Source organism: Megalopta genalis, chromosome 5 (genome assembly GCF_051020955.1).
Source record: "Megalopta genalis isolate 19385.01 chromosome 5, iyMegGena1_principal, whole genome shotgun sequence".
NCBI classification, from domain to species: domain Eukaryota; kingdom Metazoa; phylum Arthropoda; class Insecta; order Hymenoptera; family Halictidae; genus Megalopta; species Megalopta genalis.
The window spans coordinates 7,424,692-7,448,522 of NC_135017.1; the positions used below are offsets into that span (position 1 = coordinate 7,424,692).

The 23,831-nt window shown below is 35.6% G+C and overlaps 2 protein-coding genes across 6 annotated transcripts in view; both read left to right on the forward strand.

The window, feature by feature from the left end:
* Galphao (G protein alpha o subunit) overlaps window positions 1–17,237 on the forward strand; it is a 56,425-nt gene extending 39,188 nt beyond the window's left edge. For all 5 annotated transcript variants that reach the window (XM_033474024.2, XM_076521886.1, XM_076521887.1 and 2 more), the window contains exons 8-11: window positions 964–1,092; window positions 5,879–6,008; window positions 9,089–9,242; window positions 10,868–17,237. In XM_033474024.2, coding sequence (XP_033329915.2) covers window positions 964–1,092; window positions 5,879–6,008; window positions 9,089–9,242; window positions 10,868–11,055 — 601 coding nt within the window. In that variant the 3' untranslated portion in view covers window positions 11,056–17,237. The remainder of the gene's footprint in view (window positions 1–963; window positions 1,093–5,878; window positions 6,009–9,088; window positions 9,243–10,867) is intronic.
* Window positions 17,238–19,687: 2,450 nt separating this feature from the next.
* Window positions 19,688–23,831, forward strand: part of LOC117222375 (uncharacterized) — a 38,080-nt gene continuing 33,936 nt past the window's right edge. Inside the window, exon 1 of the mRNA XM_033474032.2 lies at window positions 19,688–19,900. The gene's annotated coding sequence lies outside the window, so the exon portion shown is untranslated. The remainder of the gene's footprint in view (window positions 19,901–23,831) is intronic.

Genomic DNA, 23,831 nt, shown 5'->3' on the forward strand with positions numbered 1-23,831 from the left:
GCGTTTAAATATACTTCTGTGTCTCGACGCATAAAATCGTGGAGAAATCCTAACCGCGTTCACTGATTCAGAATTTCACATGAATTCGAACTAGAAATTTTGTTGATAATTTTGCTAATTTAAAAATTACATATTACAGTAATGTCTCTCTAATTGACGCTCAGGTTGTCCACAAAAATGGATAATTTGGGAAGAGGCGATACGATTATCCGAGCCTTATCGGAGCCTTAATCGGTTCATTTTTATAGTTACGAATTGTCAACAAGTATAAAAACAAGCTACAAGGCTCGAATAATCGTATCTCCTCTTCCCAAATTGTCCATTTTTGTGTACAACTTAAGCGTCAGTTAGGAAGACATTACTGTATACAGGGTGTCCCGGGTTTTAATGTTCAAACTTTGTTAGTGTATTCTATGGCACAAAGTCAGAAAAAAATGTTATGTAAACATAGTTCATATAGAGCTTTATTAAGAAGTTATAACAAAAATTCAGAATAAAAATAGTAATCAACTTGCTGCTACTGCGAGCATTGGCTTGAATAGATCAGCACATGCCGTGTGTTTATGAAAGCTGTGCTTATTAATACATTTCGAAATGTATTAATAACCGTTTTTGACAATACATGATTGACATCGATCGAAGATTTTTTAAAATTTTTTTTTTAGTTGATTACTATCCCTATTCTGAATTTTTGTTATAACTTCTTAATAAAGCTCTATATGACCTATGTTTACATAACATTTTTTTCTTACTTTGTGCCATAGAATATAGTGACAAAGTTTGAACATTAAAACCTGGGACACCCTATATATTATATTATATTATTAAATAAATTCCAGTTCTTTCAGATTTGTTTAAACGTGTAGAACAGTTTTCGAATTTGTTATTCGATCTTTGTTAGACTAGTGTATCGTTGTTTTAACGAGCTATTCAATAATTTCGATTATTTTGATCAATTTTCAGTTTCCTGGATGACCTAGACCGATTAGGAGCAAGGGATTATCAGCCTACGGAGCAAGATATTCTAAGGACCCGTGTGAAAACAACGGGTATAGTCGAGGTCCACTTTACCTTCAAGAACCTTAACTTCAAGTAAGTAGTTTTCGAAACAATTGATATTTATATTTATTATTTAGTTAGTTAATCCTTTCAATTATTTTAACTTAATCGCGAGCAACCAATTAATATGACTGAACTGTTAATTCTCCTTGAATCAAGATTTCCTCGTATTTTTCTAAAAAAAATAAAATGTCAGTTCGATTGGAACACCCAGTATATAATTTATAATGAAAATACAAATATCGCGGAACATCGTTTGTATAGCAATATTTTTAGTATTCGAAAAATGTGGTATTTGTTTCTTACGGTAAGAAACTTCTGACGTTACATTCGAGCCACCCTGTATATTGATAACGATTATATAACGCAGGATAGATCGCAGGATTTTTCTCTACCGATGTCCCCGACATTTTCAAAGAAATTTGAACAAGATTCTATTAGATTTATGTAGGACACACACAGTTTGCGAACGTTTCGTTCGGACCACCCGGTACGTAAATAAAAATTCCATCGGGCTAGGCAGGTTGCACAACTTTTCTATGTAGAATAACACGGCCATAGTCGGCACAAAGAGTGCATTGTCTCCCGGTACTTATCCTTGGATCCAATGATAAATAACTTTCGTATCCAAGCATTGCATAATTATTAAATATTAGACAGATGAAAATTGATGCGACAGATTCAATATTTATTTTTCGAAAACGATTCGGTGTACGATTTGAAGAACAAACCAGTCTCTTATTTCGGTAATACCGCTCCGCTTCCCCAACGGTCATTTTTAAAACAGAAAAGCGCGGGAGGGGGTATGGAACTTTAAATCGCATCCACAAATATTCTAAGAAAATGTGTGATTATACTTATCGACAATTTTAATAATAACTAAACCGTTGCAGATATATAAATAATTTATATGATATTAATTAATAGCAATAATTAAGTTCGACAAAAAATAGTGGACAAAATGAGGAAAATGTAGGCGACGGAAAGAATTTAATACTTATGTTAGCAACACTGTTCCCATTGTTTCTTCATGTTGTTCTCTTTCTGTAACGGTCTTTTTCGGATATAAAAGGGCGGGAAAAGCTTGCAATTTGAAATTGCTTCAGTAAATATTCATAAAAAAAATATATTCCAGCTTGTCGACCAAACGCAATAACATTCAGCGAATAAAAATAGCAGAAGTGCGTTAATATTAATTAATATTTAATATTTTAATATTTCAATATTTTCATATTATAATATTTCAATATTTCAATATTTTAATATTATGATATTTTAATAATATAATGTTTTAATATTTCAATATCTTAATATCAGTTTAATATTTTTTAATATTAATTTTTATCAAAAATAATTGATAAAAAGAGCACGTAAGATAAAATCAATTTATGATCGGCCACGCCTGTAGCCTACGATACATGCAACGATCTGTTGAATCTCGATAAGAGCCAGTCCCTGTCGGTGAAAACTAGGAATTTGTTGCCGGTTAAATATCGTTGGTCTGTTCACCGTCGACGAACGTCAACAACGAGAGGAGTGATTGTGAAATATCCGTGCGTGCATCAACCTGCCAGCCAAAAATGGTTGTTAGGTGCAGCGTTATCTCGATGCTCCTCCACTGATACCGGGCACAGCGTTATCGTTTTAGTAACGCCCAACAAACGGGAATCTGTTTTCCATTCTACGATCGAACGATTTTTCCTATCTTGTACACACGTGATAGTACAGTGCGGTTTTGTCGTGTTAACATCCTGTACGATAACAGGAAGAGCCTCAAACTTTATGCTTGCTTTTCGAAAATCGGCGCCCTCGTCATCCTGATAATAATAATAATAATAATAATAATAACATGACCGGAGATATTTAAACAATTCGCCGGGCCACGTTGTTTTCGTTTACGTTGCACTTCTGCGACGGTGAGGTTAGGTATCCTGGAGAACGACTCGTAAGTCGAACGCAACGCGGCGGCACCATTGTGGCACATTAAATTATAATAATATATAATATGATTATATAATAATAATATAATAGTAAATTATATATGTAATAAATATATATTTTACAGTAGTATAATAAATTATATTATACTACTATACTACTTTACTATTATATTATTATATAATTATATTATATAATATAAAATATATTATATGTGTATATATATATAATTTACTATCATATTATTATATAATTATATTATATGAAATATATATAATATATCATATTATACAATATGATTATATAATAATATAATAGTAAATTATACGGTGCTATCGTTTGTTACTATTAAAATGTTCTCTATTGTTCTCCATTGTAAAATGTGAATGCGTTTTTAAAATGATAATTAAAAATTACAGTAAAAAATAACAAATTCGTTCTAACTTGTATTGATTATAAAAATTGTATTTTAATCTTCGATTCAGTTTATTATAATATTCAAACTGTAATAATATAATAACGACTTGGACAGTGTTACAAAAATTATTAAAATGTTCGCTGTTGTTTTCTCTAACGAATTGAACTAATAAAAAGACTAACGAACGAAACAAAAATTTCATCAAAACACCGATCACGTAAATTCTACTGTAATCTTGAATCTCGTTTATTACGATATCCGGATACTAATAGTTGCTTAAAACGCTGCATTCTTTCTCAAATCGGCGTACACCGAATTTCTCGTATTGAAAATAAGCTCGTTGAAAAATTCGACGGGGCGATCGATCGCGAAAATTGACTCGCGATTTTCCTCGAATCCTCGGTTTCCGGTTCCAGTGATCGCCGCTGTCCCGGTGACATCGGCTCGCTAAAATTATAAAAATGCTATTATAAGCGTAGAAAATTAGAGGAACGTTGTTTTCCAATTATAGCGACGCCCGGCGGGCGTCGGCGCAGCGTGGCGCGTTCAAACGGTCAATTTTTTCCCGCCAACATAATAATTCACGCCCACGTACGGCGCGAATTTGCAGTTCGTTCGAATCGCTCGTTTATTTCGCGGCCAGGAAAAATATCAAACGGAGAAGAAGAAGAAGACGTCGGCGAGATGTAGAGGGCAGGCGGGGTGGGGGGGGCCGAGGGAAGGGTTACGAGAGAAAGAGCAATGTCTCGTGAATGATTGAGCATGAATCATGCCGCTGATAATTTAAGAAACCGATTGTGCCAGCGAGGCGTTTCTCCTCCGAGTCGCGGCGCTCCTCGCACCGCCCGTGAAAAATAAAATTAACTCCGGTATCTATTACTAGAACGGCCGGTATTTATGTGAATTCGGAGGCCCGGCGACCGGTGTATACAAACGAGAACCGACGAGAATCGTTCTATTTATCAAACATCCTCGAAAACAAAAGTCCGCCGTCTTTGTCCCGTATTTATGGGCCGTTTCCGGGTCCGTTCCGACCCAAAATCCTGATTTATGTCGCCATACCACGTTCTTTTACGATAGGATTTTTCCACACACTCCGCTCAGGCTCTTTGTTATTCGCCAAAATAGAGTACGTTAAGGAAAATGTCTTCTTTCAAGGAAATTTAACACTTTCGGGACACCCTATATATGTATTTAATACTTAATTCTCTATGTAATTTTTTTTTTGGATTGTTGTCACTATTATTTATAAAATATTATTGCAAATTTGTTCGTAGTACGTGGTCTTTATGTCAGAACAATAATTTCTTTTAGTAACTATTGAATTTTCCATGAAACAAATATATGATCTTCTGTACGGTCTCACAATAAATTATATTGAAATGATTGGTATACTAAAATTGTGCTATATTGAGAATACAGAAAATAATAATAAAACTATAAAGAAGCCAATATATCTTGTCATTTGATTATTAATTATTTCGAGAATCATTTATGCAATATTCCTTTAATTAACAGTGAGAACATGAACTATCGAATTAGATAGAATATGATATAATATATATATTACATATAATATTCAATATATTTTTATATTCAATACGAGAAATTCGCTTTACACCGATTTGAGAAACAATAGAGCGTTTTAAGCAACTATTAGAACTTAAATATCGTAATAAACGAGACTCAAGATTATTATAGAATTTACATGATCGGTATTTTGATAAAACTTTTATTTTATCTGTTCATTTTGCAAATTTATGTATATTGTAAATAAATAGATGTATAGATTAGAAGTTCCAAACCGTCGATTGTTGATTATCGGCCTCGCGAATTTGCGTAACAAGCAGCATTTATTTTGAAAGATTTATCGAACGAATGTTTGAAAGAAAAACGGCGAGAAATCTTTTAAAAATCTACGTTACAAGATTAATGTACTACAAATAAATTATTGTAAAATAGAGGTCTCGAGCCACCTCGATTTTCGATCATTAGTCAGCCCACAATCTCGCATAACATTGAATATTTATTTTCAAAAAGATACCGAATAAACGTCCGAGAACAGAAAGGCGGGAGATATTTTAAATTTAAATCTGCGTAGCAAAAGATCGAAGAAAATGTATTATATCTTACGAATAAATTATTGTAAAATTATAGAACAAATTATAATTCGTTGAATCTCGGCTCAGAATTTTTAAATAATTATTGCATAGGCGTCTTAAAAAACGAAAAGGCGAGAATTGTCTTAAATTCAAAATCACGTTGGAAATAATTTTGTAAGATGTAATATATGTTACGAAATATAGGAAAATTATTGTTACACCGTGGGAAAGATTCGGAGCGACGATCTAGATTATATTTCTCATTGGTTAAAATGGCGGCGGGGTGGGTCAGGCGAGGGTGGACGATCGAATAACGATAATGCTGCAGTTTGTCTGTATGTGAAAACGCTTTGTTATTCAGATTGTTCGACGTGGGCGGCCAAAGAAGCGAACGTAAGAAGTGGATTCATTGCTTCGAGGACGTGACTGCGATCATATTTTGCGTCGCGATGTCTGAATATGATCAAGTGCTGCACGAAGATGAGTCGACGGTAAGCTACGCCTCGTTATAATTACTATCCTCGTCCTTTATATTACAAACAAATCAGTAAATCCGCTGTCATCGCAATAATCGAGGCAATATATCAATTCCGAATAACGATTCTTGACAGCAAACCCGACCCTTATGAGTGTCAATTAACAAACAGTATTGTCACTTTTAATTAATCATAAATTAATTTTCCTCGAATTCAAGTCGAATCAGGTAATTGATTCGCCTGAAAATTGCAAATTATTTTTTTTTAGAATCTTTCGTACTGCCCCAATAATTCTGTGAAGAGAACATTTACATAAACAATAATGTCAACCGTTCGTTTTCTAACGTAAATAATTTGTTTCCTTGATTTTTTATATGCTTACAATGATGCAGTAAATTCTCCCTAATTTTCCTTCAGCTTGTGATCAAAATTGGACAATTTGGAAGATTCAAACAGAATCTTCAGAATTGATTTCAAAATTGGACAAAATTGGACGAATTGGATTATTCGAGCCTCGCAGCTCATTTTTATAATCGCCGATTGTCAACAGCTATAAAATATAAAATATAATCTGTATATAAAAATATAATTTTAATCTGCAAAGTATAATCTATATCTATAATATATACTATAAAATATAATCGTATCTCTTTTTCCCAAATTGTCCATTTTTGTGCACAATCTGAGCGTCAATCAGGGAGAATTTACTGTAATATAAAACCCTAATTACCAATTCTGAAACAGACCTCCAGAAATAATTTATTCTACAAAAATTCTCCAATGTACTTAAACAATAAACAAACGTGTAAAGTTTCACAAATTTATATTAATTAGTTTTCGTAACAAAAATTCGTAAAGTCTAGCTTTAGAGAGGGAGCTATAAAACCACCCCTAATAACACTCGCCAGCTATGTTGTCTGCGCATTGCTTACCATTTCTACTCACTGTAATCGAATGCAAATTGGAAGTGCTGTAATTGAAAAATTTCATTCCGACTGTCCCATTAAATTCCTCCATTGTTCCTGCCCAGTTTCACGAAACCGTTCTAAAAAATGAATCTTCGTTCTCTTCTTTAGAAACAATTTCTCTTTACCCTTAACAGCAACCATTTATTTATTAAATATCCAGTGAACGAAATTAAAAGTTTCTTGAATATCCAGCAAAAATAAAATTCAATTCCCAACAAATAAAATTGCAAAATTTTTAGACAATGAGCAAAATTGAAAAATGTTTAAATATACAATGAACAAAATTGGAAAATCTTTCAATATACAATGAACAAAATTGAAAGATTCCTAAATGTCCAATAAATATAATTAAAAAATTTCTTAATCCTTAACTGGTGCTCGAAGATTTAAAAAAAATGAAATGACCCCCCCCCAAAAAATGACTCGAAATAAAAAATGACAAAAGATGTGTTAATTTAATTCTATATTAACTATATCCATTGTACTTTATTCTTATCTAGTGTACAAAATAATAAAAATACGAGAGCTTGATAAAATTTTAAATATAATTATAAATAAAATAATCGTGTCCCCTGTACTCATCGATTGAAAAATTAGTCTTTCATTTAAAAATGACTAGTGTTCGTATGCTGGTATATCATTATTATGTAATTGGTATATCATTTGCAATGTCCAAATTGATGTACGAGAATATTCGCACTGGCTAAGACGTCGGCACGTTAAATGTTCGAGAAATACGAACGGGTTCAACATGCGTGACGATCTCACCTGAATTAAGTTAACGTGTATCATGGTCACATGGCCTGGTATAATGTTAACATAGTCGGTGGGACACGTGATCCGTCACGGGCGCCGGGTCCCCGATGACAATAAGAGGGGAATCCAAGAAACCAGAAACCCCCGACACCCTACAAAATTACATATGGACAGCCAATCGCCAGTCTGATGTGGGAAGAGAACGTGACAGCGTGCAATTGTCGGAAATTAACGGGTTCTTCTGCTGGAACGACCTCACCCATTAACCCCTCTTGCCTCCGAGTCCTCTCGAACGATTTAACATTTACAGCAAATTCTCCCGAATTTTCCTTCGGCTTGCAAACCAAAATGGACAATTCGGGAAGAGGAGACACGATCATTCGAGCTGCGCGGCTCGTTTTTATAGTTTCCAGTTGTCAACGATTATAAAAACGAGGCGCGAGCTCTTCGAATAATCGTAATAAAATAATAATAATGAAATCTCTTCCCAAATCGTCCATTTTCGTTTAGAAGCTAAAGGAAAAGAAAGATATTAGGGAGAATTTACTTCTTCCGAAATTTTCTATTTCATCGACGATGTACAGTGGACCACAAAAGTGTTCGTACACCTTTTAAAACGCGATAACTATTTTAAAGCTGAACTAAATGCTCGAATTTTTTTTAGATGATAGAGGGACTAGTCTACTAGACGATCACACAAATGATTTCTTTTTTAATTTCGCTATTACTTGAAACGACAAATAGATAATTTTTTATCTGAGCCTATTACGAAAATTTTAAAAAATTGTTACGAGTTACAACAAATTAAAGATCGCAAAAGTCGCAGTTTTCTCACAATTTTGACCAAAAACTATGAGAAACCTGCAGTTTTTAAAATTCTTCAACGCCTGTCGCTAGCAGGCATAAAAATTACCAAGATCTACAAAAGATGTTTTTTAAATTCTTGTTATAGGCTCAGATAAAAAAGTTAAAAAACGAGGGTTTTTAATGTTTCCTTTTCATTCCAAGTAAAATTACTTTTAAAAAAGCTTTCACTTAAAAGTAAAAGTAAACTTTACTTTTCTTTTACTCAAAAAAAAGCTTTTTAGTCATCGTCTAGTAGACTAGTCCCCTCTATCATCTAAAAACAATTCAAGCCATTTAGTTCAGTTCTGAAACAAATTATTGCGTTTTAAAAGGCGTACGAACACTTTTACGGACCGCCGAATTATTTCCGCAATTTTTCACAAACCAGCCTAGAACATGTAGCTATTATTCGCGTAAATTAATCTCTCGACTAAACACAGATTGATCGAGCAGATCAATCTTTAACACGATGGTTAGTAACTCGTACGCACCGAATTTCTATATCGTTGCTTTGTTTGTTCACAGAATCGAATGCAAGAAAGCTTGAAGCTGTTCGATTCTATCTGCAATAACAAATGGTTCACCGACACGTCGATCATCCTTTTCCTGAACAAGAAAGATCTCTTCGAGCAGAAAATTCGCAAGTCCCCCCTCACCATCTGCTTCCCCGAGTACGCTGGTAAGCCGCCATATTGTATCTCGATAAGTCGCACTCTTATCCGGAACCGTCGAACTAAATATATACGTTCCGAAGATTCCGTGTCAATAACTACGGAACACCGAAACATTCTTCGAAAGCAAAAATAAAAGAACGGATATCGAATTTAGCAACGCGAACAATATATTATATTCTTTATACGTATACAATAAATATATTATATATATATATATATATATATATATAATATTATTAGATATAATATTTTATATATATGTAATATAATAAAATAATAATAATAATAATAATAATATATATTATTATTATATTACATATATATAAAATATTATATATAATATATATATATATATATATATATATATATATATATATATATATATAGAGAGAGAGAGAGAGAGAGAGAGAGAGAGAGAGATAAAAATAAACGCGCGAAGTTTACTTCGTTAAAAAAAAAAAGTTCGATAATCTCTCGGCGTCCTTGAGATTCCTTCACGCGCTGCATGAATATTATTTCCTCTTGTTTGGGGTGATCTAAATACATTCCCGCCAATATACGATACGGCTGAATGAATCACGATGTTGCCAAAGTCGTTCGCCACACGTCATCATAATTCCATTGCTCTTTATAAATATTTGTTTATTTTATACGGAATTAACAAAGCGACCATTTGTTTGTTCGTTTTAGAATACGTCCGCTACGATAACCTGTAATAACCCGAGAATCCTTAATTTTTGAAAGAAGCAAAATTTGATAGCGACACGATTTAGTCGCCATTTTTCAACAATTATAAAAACGAGTCGCAAGGTTCGAGTAATCGAATTTTCTCTTTCCTAATTGTCCATTTTTATGTACTATCTGCGAATTATGTTCAATCGCGAATTAAAGAGAAATCACTATACATCGTGATGTAGAAAAAATATTTCTTCTCAATAAATTGTTCAAACACAACCTCAAATAAGAAAATATTGGAATCAGCAAATTAGGTGAAACTTGACCGGCAGCGAATGCGAAAAGCAATTTCTTAGTACCAATAACAACAAAAAATTACAATCTTTTATTTACTATAATATAAATTATAAATTTCGGTGTGCAACTAAAAATTCAGTATGTCAGCGTCCAAGTTCGCTTCAATATATGTAATCATATTTATTTATATTTTTTATTGGATCGGTTTCTTCGATTTTTTTATATGCCTACGATAGTAAATTCTCCCTAATTTACTATACTATGCTATATTAGTATATTAAATTCTCCCTAATTTACTATATTATGCTATACTAGTATAGTAAATTCTCCCTAATTTACTATACTACCTAATTACTGTAGTCGTAAAACCGACCGTTTCGCAATAAAATTCTTCTAAAATCCTGGCGGATGGCCAAAAACGCTTTTCATAATTCGTATTCGGCGCCATTAGCGTTAGGCCTCCGCCTATTGGTCGCCGTAACGGGTGGCGAGATTCAAAACTCATCGGCGACGTAATTGACGGTTCATTCCAAGCGGTGTCACGTTAGGTGACTACTCCCCCCCCCCCCTCCTTAAACGCGACTAATAAGTTCGGATAGAGATTGCTTTCTCTCCAATCATGGTTCTATGTTACTAACGCGCTTTGTTTATTCTCCAGGAGCGCAAGAGTACGGCGAGGCAGCCGCGTACATCCAGGCGCAATTCGAGGCGAATAACAAGACAGGCAATAAGGAGATCTACTGCCACACGACTTGCGCCACTGATACAACCAACATTCAGTTCGTGTTCGACGCAGTCACAGATGTCATTATCGCCAATAATCTCCGTGGCTGCGGTCTCTATTAGGATAAATATTCCCGTCGTGAAGCCGATCGACCGATACACACTCATACACACACACACGGACACAAGAGACATGTATTGCGAGCACGAGGGAGCGCATGAGAGCGAGAGAGAGAGCGAGAGAGAGAGAGAGGAAGAAAGAGAGAGAGAGAGAGAGAGAGAGAAAATGAGAGACCGAGAGACTGACAACACTGGCGAGAAAGGGGACCGAGCGCACGAGGAGGAGAGAAAGAGTGGAAACAAGTGAAACTGGAGAGAACGAAAGAGAGAGAGAGAGAGAGAGAGAGAGAGAGAGAGAGAGAGAGAGAAAGAGAGCGAGAGAGAGAGAGAATGAGCGAAAGAAAGATATATATATTTATATATATATATATACTTGTGTGTACCACCGCTACTACTACCGACCACCTGCGGATACCTTCTCAACTTTTTTATCAACTGCCCTTTCGAGTATTTCTTCTTTTCCGGGGACCGAAATCCGCCGGGTTGCTTCTTCGTCAACCTCTGGAAGCCGGCATTCGAGGCTGCGAATCTAATCTCTTCGCCGCGGTAGCTCCCCTAACACTTGGAACGTTTTTCTCTTTATTTTCAAGAGACCATAGAAAATGCAGTACCGATTGAAACGCACGCGCACGCGAATCTGAATTGCATCTTCTGCCGGGTCATCTGCAACTTATTCTAATCTATGACTGTACAGCGAGAGCGCGAGAGAGTGAGAGAGAGAGAGAGGCTGTCTTGCGAATTTCTTCGATGCTGACTTAACGGAACAACAATGGCGAGGCTGTCCGCCATTTTGTCAGTTGTAGAAATTTAAAGAGTCAACGGGGAGCTGCCCGGGGCGGAGTTGTCACAACAAACAACAGGATTTACTGTTCTCGAATGCTGCCGCGAATGTCTGAAGACGCGAGTCCATATGGCCCCGTCGACGAAGTAGCGGCCTGTGTGTGTATTCTTCTTCGTCTTCTTCTTCGAAAAGAAAAACATCGTCGCGTAAACGAAGAAGAAAAGAATTTCGTAAACAACGGGATCCACCGAGAATAGCTGTGTCCGATGTACGAGAAGAAAATCGAAAGGAGACTCACCAAAGATTGATCCAGATTTTTCATGGATATCGCGACGAATCGCACAAAGACCAATCACGAAGCACATAGGAGATCTGCGGATGTTCTTATCTTGGTTTAAATTGCCGGATCACTGACACGCGAGGTATATGAGAGGCCACCTTTGGGCAGAGGATCATTGACAGGGTCATCATTCTGAGAACCAATTCTTTGCACCGAAATGAAAGTATACAGAGTGATTCATGGGGACGATCATTACAACTGTACGTCCTATGGCAGCGATTCTTCTTTTGTACATGGTTTATTGTTTTTAGAGGGTTGAAATTAGACCACAGAGTCACTGTGGATGTCATTGGAGGACGGCTGTTGTAATTGACAGTGACGGCTGTTAACTAATACTTGAATTAGAACATTATCGTCCCGCTGCTGGGCGTGGCTAGTGGGGGAGGGGGGTAACTAAGCGCGAATTTTGAAAGGAACTTATTTGACATTTTTGCACGAAGCACCAAGAACGATTGGTAGAATGCTGAACGAAGCATAGGAGTTCATTATGAGACGCGTTTCAATGCGTATGAAGATTCTGTATACGTTTATGAAGAAATGGTTACACGATGCTAAGCTCTAGGTTATGAACAAATATTAGGTTATGAGCGATATTCATTGATCGACGACTTTCTGCCCAGAGGGGCCCAGGACGCTTTGTAATATAAAATCCAATTTTCCTTTGTCTCGTGTACAATTATTGTTCAACATGTTCGCTTTACTTCGACTATGTTATATTACGTTCATGAACGATCGCACAGGTCGCGCACAACAAATCGACGTACGTTTTAATTACACACACATGTTTTGCAGTTGTTTGAATATCAAATGAATTGCATAATCGTCAGGCATGCAATCTGTTCTTTTGGGTTGGAAGACTGAACCGTAAAGTTCGTCGAGTGAACGGTCGAGGTCGAGATATTTCTTTTTACGAGATACGTTCGCTTCTGGTAACGTATAGTAATCGAGAGGAACGTTTAATCGAGAGACTGCGAGAAATCGAACATGAAACAATGCGTAAGAGAACCGGTCTAGGATTAATGTGGACAATCGAAGAACCATTGAATTCGTTCGAAATTGATTTTTAGTCATGATTGGTGCAATACAATGTTAATTGATAGATTTTTTTTGTTGTTAACAAAACGAAGATTATAAAATTGTTTCATGTTGTTCGAAGGATCTTTGATTATTTTCGAGATCGTCTCGTTTGATCAGTACGCACATTTACACACAAATCTACAAACATTTTCGCACAATCACACGCGCGCGCGCACATATACATTACATATACATATTTCGAGAAATGTTCCAGCAAAACGTGTTGCGATCCTTGAATTTCCGATGTTGGAGCAATTCAGGTTCTCCTAGAGACCTATAATATTTTTGGAACGCCTTTATTTGTTCACTTCACTGATTTCACCTCGGACAGAATAATATTTTCCGTTGACGACCATCGGTTTTCATGATTTCTCGTTGGGGGAATTTTTCTATTGGCTCTGAAAGGATACTAGAACAGTCGAACAACTATAAATGAAACATTCCACATACAAGTACAGTCTTTTGTTTTTGTTTGTAATTTATTTGTAATTAATTGCAGCTGCAAAGTAATCGTTTTTTTTTTTTTAAAGAAAATTTGATTTATTCGCCGAGAAGCAATTCAGTTTTGTTCGTCAGCTACGAATTTCATTGTGATTCGATGACAAAAAGTTGAACAATCGAATGAGATGTTTCGTTACAACAGATTTCACGATAGGGAACAGAAGATTGCAGTTGCAACCCCACGCTACTTAATTGTAATTTAATTAATAACCGAGAGGGGTGTTTGACCAAAAAGAACCAAAGAATCGAGTAGAACAATAATTACGATGTAATGAACAAAAGTATTCTCGAAAACACAATCCGAATTACATTGCGTATATAAAATGGAGGCCAAAAAAATTTAACGTTTTACAGCTATATTGTTTTTTGGATCACGAGTATATCGAGAGGATAAGAAAAAACATTTTATGATAAAGCGGACAAAATGATTCTTTTCATTTCGACGTCGACTTTCGTTCTCATTTTTATGCCGATTTTGAGAATTATTTTTATATATCGTTAGTTAAATCTAGGGATAAAAGGAAAATAGTATTACTGTCACCGCCGTTGCTATATTATTATAAAATTAATATATATATAAATATATATATATATATATAAATTTTAGGGTTACGAATTAATTAATTAATTAATTAAGTATTCCTATATGTAGTAGCTATAATTATGTATAAATAATTTCACGTATAGAATTTCTAGTCAAGTTAGAAGAAAAAAAAAGCAACAACAACAACAAAACGTACTAACTCGTGCAAAAACACGATCGGGAATTTAATTTTCATGTAAACTAATTTTCTCGTTCGATGCTGAAATTATAGGTACAGTCTGGTCATTGATTAAAATACAATTGTCTGATTACAAAATTCAATTTGTACGTTCTTTATCGGGGATTAACGCCTAACCGGCGGAGCAGCGTCGTCGTTTCGTTCAGAGCGCAAGCGTTTACGTTGAGAAATTTTAGAGTTTTATTATTCGTCGATCTTTTCGAACAGAAATTATATCAGCGTTCATCGAAGAACCGTTTTTGTGAGAGGCGACGATGGAAAACTCGAAGATTCGGGCTACAGACTGGTCGAGAAATAGGTCGACTTCGATAGTAATTATAATTAGTAATTACTAATTATAATTATAAATAGTTACTATAATCAGTAATTATAATTAATCTATGGGATTTCCTTAAATTTACTTGAACTTGATTTTGCTTCTAACGTGTTTACAAATTATATTTGACAATTGTAACGGACCAGCGATTGTTTACTTTTTCGGTTGTAATTGACCTATATACAGTGCAAGTCAATGGACCATTGTTTTTCTCTTGATTACCGCGGATATGTCTATTCTTTTATTGACCACACTGTAGCTTGTACAATGTACGTGCCCGTACAGAATCTTTGTTTATGCTACAACTGAGATTGTAACGAACGATGGTACAATTTTTGTGAAAGGAATCGTGTACCAGAGCGTTACAGTGAATATAAGAATACGTTAGAATAATTAACTTATATAAAAAATATACATATATATTTTCCTTTCCGGTTGAAGAATATGTATATTTTTCAGTAATTCTTTTTGAATTTGTTTCTTTTTCCCGACTAGATCTACTAAAAGAAAAAAAAAAGAACAAGAACATCAACAACAACAACAACAACAAATGTAGTAAATTATTTTGACTAGCCCTTAGTCAAAAAAACTTGCCAATGTTTCTTGGAGGTGCTTTTAGATTAACAATGACTACAATGAAATTGTGTCAAGAGCCTCTTTCAGGAACAGCATTTCTTTTCTACTCGTCGTAGGTTAACGTTTTCTTTGCGCGCCATCTTGTTCTATTTCGGGATTACTTCTTTTCCTCACGACTGTCTCGGCGTTTTTCTTTCTCCATCGTCGTTTTCGGTTTTGGTTCGTCGTACGTGAAATTCAGGGATTTCTCGAGGCCCGCTACAAGGCTCCTTTTTAGATTCTGCACGGCCAGTGGTGGATCATACGTGTTCGCCCCCCACCCCACCCCCGTCACTTAATGGCAAGATAAGATTCCTCCGAGGACATTAGAATTTTATTTACATTTTGATGCTGTTAACAAAGAAAATGTGATGATCCACCACTGTGCGCAACTATAATTTCTCTCCCCCCCCCCACCCCACCCCACTCCCACTCCCATTGTTCAAATATTTCTCACGTACCCGCGCTCAACGATATACCCATTTCGCAATACTGTACACGTGTTTTTATCGACATTGTGCCAGCCAGTCACCAGAGAGATTTTCAATTTGCAATTCCGTGACGAGACTCGATCGACTCCGGCTATTATCGTCGAGACGCATCTCTTTCAAATGGGGACAAAATTGATTTGCAAATTGCACGTTGAAACGTTGATTGCCGGCTACAATGGAATCGGGACAAAAAAAAGAAAGAAAGAAATATTAGACGATGAGAGAAACCATCGTTTAGCGGCAGAGGAAACAAAGAATGATAAATATTTTTAACGATGACGAGGTTACGAGGAATGTTCAGTATGAATATTTCGAATGAGTGTGCGCGTGTGTGTGCGAGCGAGAGAGAGAGAGAGAGAGCGAGAGAAAAATAGATAGATGATGAAACAATTGTGACAAGCGGACGAAGAATGAAAAAGTATCGTGTTGTAAGAAAACTTCAGTCAGGGATTATGAAAGAACCAAAACCAAAAAGAGAGAGAGAGAAAAGAAAGAAGAAACAAACAACCGAAAGAAACGAATTTTGCAATAACGATTCTGCGACGGTATTGCCAAAATTGTAATTCGCGATTTGAACGTGGCGCCACGGTTTCTGGGAGGGGATTTGGTGGCCGCGCGGTGGGGGGTAGGAGGGCGGGAGGGGCGAGTGCGGGTGTTGCTAACACTAGTGTTATTATCGTAATTATAACGATTAATGGTAACGATCATAATCTTATCGATAAACGCTAAATGATAATAAAGGACGTGAATGGAACAATGAAGAGGAGGAAGAAGGAGGAGGAGGAGGAGAAGAAGAGAGAGAGAGAGAGAGACGAGGGAAGGAAGATGAAATAAGAACATCGCGGGAAAAGATTTCACAGTGTTTACGATTGAACGATTTAAATAACGCGCCCAAAACCGAGAGATCGTTTCGTAAAATCATTCATAGACTTGACGAATGGACGCCGTTACTTTCTTACTTTTACCTTTTCATTCTTTTATCGTGAAGAAACAAAATGAGAGAGTGAGAGTGAGAGAGAACGTGTGAGAACATGAGAGAGCGAGAGAAAGAGAGAGCGAGAGAGAGAGAGAGAGAGAGAAAGGATGAGAGACAGTTAGAGGGTGAACGAAGATTATAGGAGAGAGTGAATGGCCGACAGAGGGGAGGGGATTTCCCGTTGATGACGAGGGAAATGCCGCGAGAGGAGAATGCTCTCTCATTATACATATATAAATATATATAATTATTATGTAATAATTGTCCATACATCTTGAAATGTCGAAATAAACGAACAAACGAAGACCCAGGGGTTCTGATTTCTATATGTGCTTTTTGAAATTCGTCGAGAAAGGTTCTGATCGAATTGAATGAGAAATGACGTTGTGAAACACTTGAGAGCAAGACATCATTTTTTTTGTTGTTGTATTGCCACCGTAGAAAATGTTAGAGGAGTTTTTCGTTAATTATTCTCGCCACGATAGTGTGTCCATTGTCCCGTTCTTACCACGAAATCAGACAGAACAAAGGAAATAACATACCGGGAGAAATTGAGTGTATGTTATGTTCCAGGAAAAATAAATTAATAAAATATCAATAACGAATGAAGTGACAAATGATTCTTACCGCTTTCCCCACAAAATCCAATGCTAATTCCTCGAAGAATCGACTTCCGAATCTGTGCTTTTATTACCGGAAACCTCAAAAGAGATCTCTGGCAACGTGTTTACAATAAGCTTACGCACGTTCGTATTTTAATTATTGAAGTATAAATGATTTTCAGTTTTATGTTCCAATACTCAATTCTGGCACAAATGATTTGTGCCTTGTTTCACATAAGAAGCTGTGTAAATTTCGGCACGAATTTTCTGCTCTATTCAAACGTTCGAATAGCGCCAATTCTGCGGTGGGAAAACGCGTAAACTGTTGGGCAACTTGACCGACGGGAAATGCAGTTTCTGGGATATGTATCTAAATAATATAATATAATATACTATATATATATATCTACACTCTCTCTCTAAATATATATATACTTAAAACTCCATATAATAATATTCTGAAATTAAATTATTACATCAACAAATAAATTATCCGTTTTGAAATAATTATGTTTCCTCCTTGAAAATTAATTATAAACTTGTGTACATAAGAAATTTGTTTATTAGGAACAACAAATAATTGAATTACTATTTACAATGTGTCCCTAAATTCGTTAATATAATTTATAATTAATCCATTTTAAATTTGCCGATAAAATAGAAAATTGATAACATTGATAAAATAGAAATTTTGAAACGATTTTACTATCTCCACTTGCCGGTAAGTTGGCAGTCGAATGGCACTAGTAATTTATATCTGCGCTCAATTGTCTACCAGTTTCAGCATTTTGCCACGGATGGCGCAACAAGCACCTACCATATTCTTTCAACATCATTTTTCCTCCAATTTAATTTGAACCTTTCTCGATAAAACATATATCTTACAATTTGAATCCGAGATAATTCATCGAAACAAATATTTTCTTCATTTTAATCGAAGACGGGACCAATCACTGCGTACATCATATTGTTAGTCAAGTAAGTCATCGTTGTAAGAAAAGGATTCACAACGAATACTGATATTTCGTTTCGTCGAAATTTCAGTGATACAAGTCAATCGCAAGCCAGACAAAGGATTTCGGGATACCTCCTCGAAAATGATCATACTCGAGATTTTCGAAATTTCAGTAGTACAAGACAATAACAAGCCAGCCAAAGCCATTCGAGATACCTCCTCGCACGTTCTCCTGATACAATGAGCAAGTAGTTTAAGTCAATGGAAAGTCGGACGGAACTATCAAAATGGAAGAGGGAGAGGAAGAAGTACATGAGCGAGAAAGAGAATAGAAGAAGGTAGAAAGGAATGTAAGAGAGATGCAAAGAGGGGTAAACTATGAAAAGATAGTAGAATCACAATACAACAAGTGGGGTACGGGGAAGTAAGAGTAGGAAACGTTTCAGGATTAGAAATGTGGGAACACGTGTTGGAGAGGTGCAGGGAGGAGGAAAAAATTAAGTACATATTAAATGAGGATGGCAGATTGGAGGAATGGTTGGAGAAGTTCATGCGTTTGTTTTCTCTCACAAATATTAATCGTAAGAAGTACAATTTCGAACAATACAATAGAACCTGTAATAATTACATTACTTGATTAAGACGCAGGAAATACTGTTTCAAATAATTAGTAACAGGAAATTATATATGAAATATTATATATTAAATATTAAAATTATAATATTAAATATTAATAATTAATATAATAATATAATATATAATATATTATTATATTATACAATATATAATTATAATTAATTAATGCAATTAATATAATATAAATAATTAATTATAATAATTAATTATATTAATATTAAATTATATATATATGAAATAGTAATTAGTAACAGGAAATACTATTTCATATATAATTTTCCTTGCCACGACATAAATAACTTCTCTCCAACAAATACACTCGTCTCCGCGACGTCAAATAAATCTCAAAATATCATTTCCTCCAAACAAGAATAGCACTACATCAACCGTTTCCAATATCTTCCCAAATACGTCCACCGAAACCCGTAACCGTCGACCAAACGAATTCGAATTCCGCGCGTTCGAACGGACCGCCGCCGCGATTGGTCCATTTTATCGGCGGAGCTTCGCCGACGGCACCGCAGAGCGCGCTCCGAACGGATGCATCTCGTTCATCTCACGCTCTTACACCAGTACACCCGCTATATGGGTTCGGGTCGCGTTGTTTTCGATGGTGTTCGTCTCGAGACCGTGGTTTCGACCCAATTTCGCGTATTGTAGTGCGAGTTTCGACGGACACGTGAAAAATGGGGAATAGCTGATCCTTGGATCGTGCGTCGTGCTGCGGAACAACGAACGGACTGGTACGGGACGCGTGGTTCGCGCGAATCCGAGAGGTAAAACATGGTTTCTTGGTGCGCTCGATCCGTCTTCCATACTAGCTCCGTGATTGTGTTGCGCGGAAACATTTTTCTTTTCTTGTTTTTTTCCGGCCATCGAATCCTCAAGATCTGACCGCACAGAGTGGTGCACCAAGTGATTTATTTAGCAGATCGTTTCGGGGTGGTTTCCGTCGGTTTCCTCGTTGTCCGTTAACGTGAAAGTGAAGGAGAACAACCACCAACCTGTTCCCCCCGAACGTAACGTTTGCATGCGTGCGTGCGTGCGTGCGTGCGTGCGTGCGTGCGTGCGTGCGTATGCAGCCCGTGTGGCTGTCAATAATTTTCGAGCATTTCGGGATCCAGCGGTTTGATTATCGACTGTCCCCCGCGACGTGTTTAGGCGCCGCGTTTGCAGCGTCGTCGCAACGCGACGAGAGAGTACCGGACAGACGGTCGTGAAATCCGTGGATTCTTTTTATCCACGGAATGTTTCCTCTCCCGAGAATCTTTCCGCGCGACCGATGCCCTATATTCCCACTGTTTTCGAACAGTCGAAGCGTCCAGTTGTCACGCCACGGAGAAACACGGGCCGGAGCCAATTACGTTCGCTTCCTGCTGTAAATCGGTATTTTATTGACTTTTAGCAGAAACCGTTTTCTCGCGATCGGACGATCCGCGGCGGCGGAATGGTATTTTTCCGCGGCCGTTTTTTTTAATGCCATGAAAACGGGGCGATCCGTTTTACGATCGCGATTCGAATCGTTCGATCGTTTCAGTCGCGACGAACGGTTCTGTTTTCCGAGCGTTCAGTCAGTCCGCTTGAACGGGTATACGAGCCCTGATTTCGGTTCGTGATTCAATGCAATTGTTTAACCCCTTAATGCACAGTTTCTTTTTTAAAAAGGCTGGCTAAAAAGAATCAATTTTTTTTTACGTAAGAAAACACAATTTAGAACGTTATCTTGGCAAGAAAATGACAAAAATACAAAGATAATGGGTATTTGTACAATTGGTATGATTTCTAATTTTCAGAATATTACTATTATTATTTAATAATAAAATAAAATATTATAATAATAATAACAATAATAATAATAACACAATTTAGAACGTTATCTTGGCAAGAAAATTACAAAAATACAAAGATAATGGGTATTTATACAATTGGTATGATTTCTAATAATAATAATAATAATAATAATAGTAATATTCTGAAAATTAGAAATCATACCAATTGTATAAATACCCATTATCTTTGTATTTTTGTAATACAATAATATATAATAACACAATAATAATAGTAATATTCTGAAAATTAGAAATCATACCAATTGTATAAATACCCATTAAATATATAATAATAATAGTAATATAATAATAATAATAATAGTAATATTCTGAAAATTAGAAATCATACCAATTGTATAAATACCCATTATCTTTGTATTTTTGTAATTTTCTTGCCAAGATAACGTTCTAAATTGTGTTATTATTATTATTATTATTGTTATTATTATTATTATCATATTTTATTTTACATTATATCTTAGTAAAATATATATTGAAAAATGAGCGAATCAGAATCGGAATATGAATACGCTGTCGGAAAGCGGCTCACAAGGAAGAGATAAGTCGTAAGTGATAAGTAGAAAAAGGATATATTTTATACTTGAATAAGTAAGTGTTATAGCTTACAATCCCATGTAAATGATAAATATCAATAAAAAACGATTGTTTTTTTTTGCTTTCACATTGTTATTTTCAATTCTCGATTGCATTCGAGCGTGAAAAATTATAGCAACATAAAGTGCAACGCCGCTCGAATGATCTCGAGTGTGCACAGTTTGGCCAGTTTAGCGCGCTCGAGTTAACTCGAGCGTGCACGTTAAGGGGTTAATCGTGAAATAAATATTGGAGCGCGCGACTGTGTGTCGACTGCGACAATAATTAACGTCGTTTGCGTCGCGACGGAGTTTCGCGGTTTTCGAAAATGTACGTTGTACTCGTTTGCTTTTTTTCTTTTTTTTAAAATAACGAATTAAAGGTTCGACGACGATCGACGCAGGCGGTCAACGTTGTCGACCGTCGATTGACGGTCTCTGTAATCGGTCAAAATTCAGAATTAATTTCTTCGATCTAATCGATCGAGATTTTCGACGATCAGCTGTCGTTAAGACGTTGATAGCCGATCGATTAGATTCGAAGCGTTTTAATTAACGAACGTCGAACCTCGGTGGTAAAATCATTTCTCCCGAGGATCGTGAATTGAGCAATCGCGGTTGCCCGTTTTTGTTCCCGGCTCTCCCGCCATTGTTCGAGATTAAATTTCGAGGAGTCGGTCGAACTTCGATGGCTCGTAACGATTGTTCACGAGCATGTCGGGAAATAGTTCGATCGAGATGCGAAACTCGTTGGGAACGACGTTACGAATAATTTGTCCACGAGCGATCGAAATAAAATTGATTTGTACAGTGCTGCGATTGAATCTCTTCGTTTGTTTTCTCTTCGCAATTGGATGATCTTTTGTACATGCTTTGGACAGGAACGAATAATAAACAATTTTTCTGTTGCTCGTTGCGTTATTTAATGGCTCTTGTGATTGTTTTTATGCGTTGCTCTCTTTCTTTCACGGCTGTTATTTTCCGCGTTGATTTTCATTCTGGAATGTTCTCGATTTTACATTAGTCGAGACATAATTAGTTCATTACGATTGTATTTTCGATAATTGATTCTAATCGTACGTAATGTAATAATTTGAATAATAGATTATAATCGTATATAATTTAATAACTTTAATTATAGATTCTAATAATATATATGATATAACAACGTTTACAACAGATTCTAATAATTACTTATTCATATGTATATATTGTTCATATTATTATTCATATATATATATGACCATAGTATAGTCTACAGTAGATGACTACAGTATAGTGTAAATCTGTCTATAGCAAAATTTAGCTCTATTTAAATTAATATATTATTATATTATATTATATATATATATATATATATATATATATATGTCTTTTTAACTTGTATATATTCAAGCGATAATGTTTCAGTAAATTTTTAATCGCGACGGATGCAAATAGCACGACTAAATAATCTAAATCGGTGTGATCGATTGAATTTACTTTATGCCAGGTGGAAGACAAGTGTCAAGACAAATGTAATTTTTAACGTTTAAAATTAAAATTATTATATCAGCTTAACTGAAATAAGAACTTATTTTTTTCTGTTTACAGTTGTATTCTTTCAATTGTTCTTTTAATTAAAAAATCGTATTATCGTACAACGTTTATTTCGTCGAGTTTATACGGCTGCTGAGTGACACGCTAACGCCAGAACAATTGGATCAAATCAAATGCCGGGTTTCGGATTTCCTGTTCCACAATTATTGAATTTATAAAATCGTTATCGCGGGTATAACGTTACGAGATCAATTTGTCTGTCTATTCAGACGATGCAGAAAATTCTCCCGTGAAACAACGGAGGCCGGATTGTCGGAATTATGAAATTGAGTTTCGCGGCGAATTATAAGCCGGTGCAACAACAAATAACTTAACAAAGTGCGAACGATCGTACTTATAAATAAGAAACAAATTTTGCTAATTTAAATCATTTCTTTAGATCGATATAAGTAACAAGTATGCTACGGATTTTACGCGTTCATGGGGAAAAAAACGAGTAGCTGTAATATAAAATTGTGAAAGAGATAAGAAGAATTTCGTAATGTTGTTACGTCGTTCCCAACTTATCTAAATTGATTCGAAGGAACAGTTGATTATTTCGCTTCTGTTTCTCTTCTTTCTTGGAAAATGTTTATTTTCCATGAAGATCCTAGTAACAAGTAATCGTCCTTTTTATTTAAACTTCCAATTGACGAATAATGTTTTCTTAAATTATATATATACTACTTATATATTATATATATATA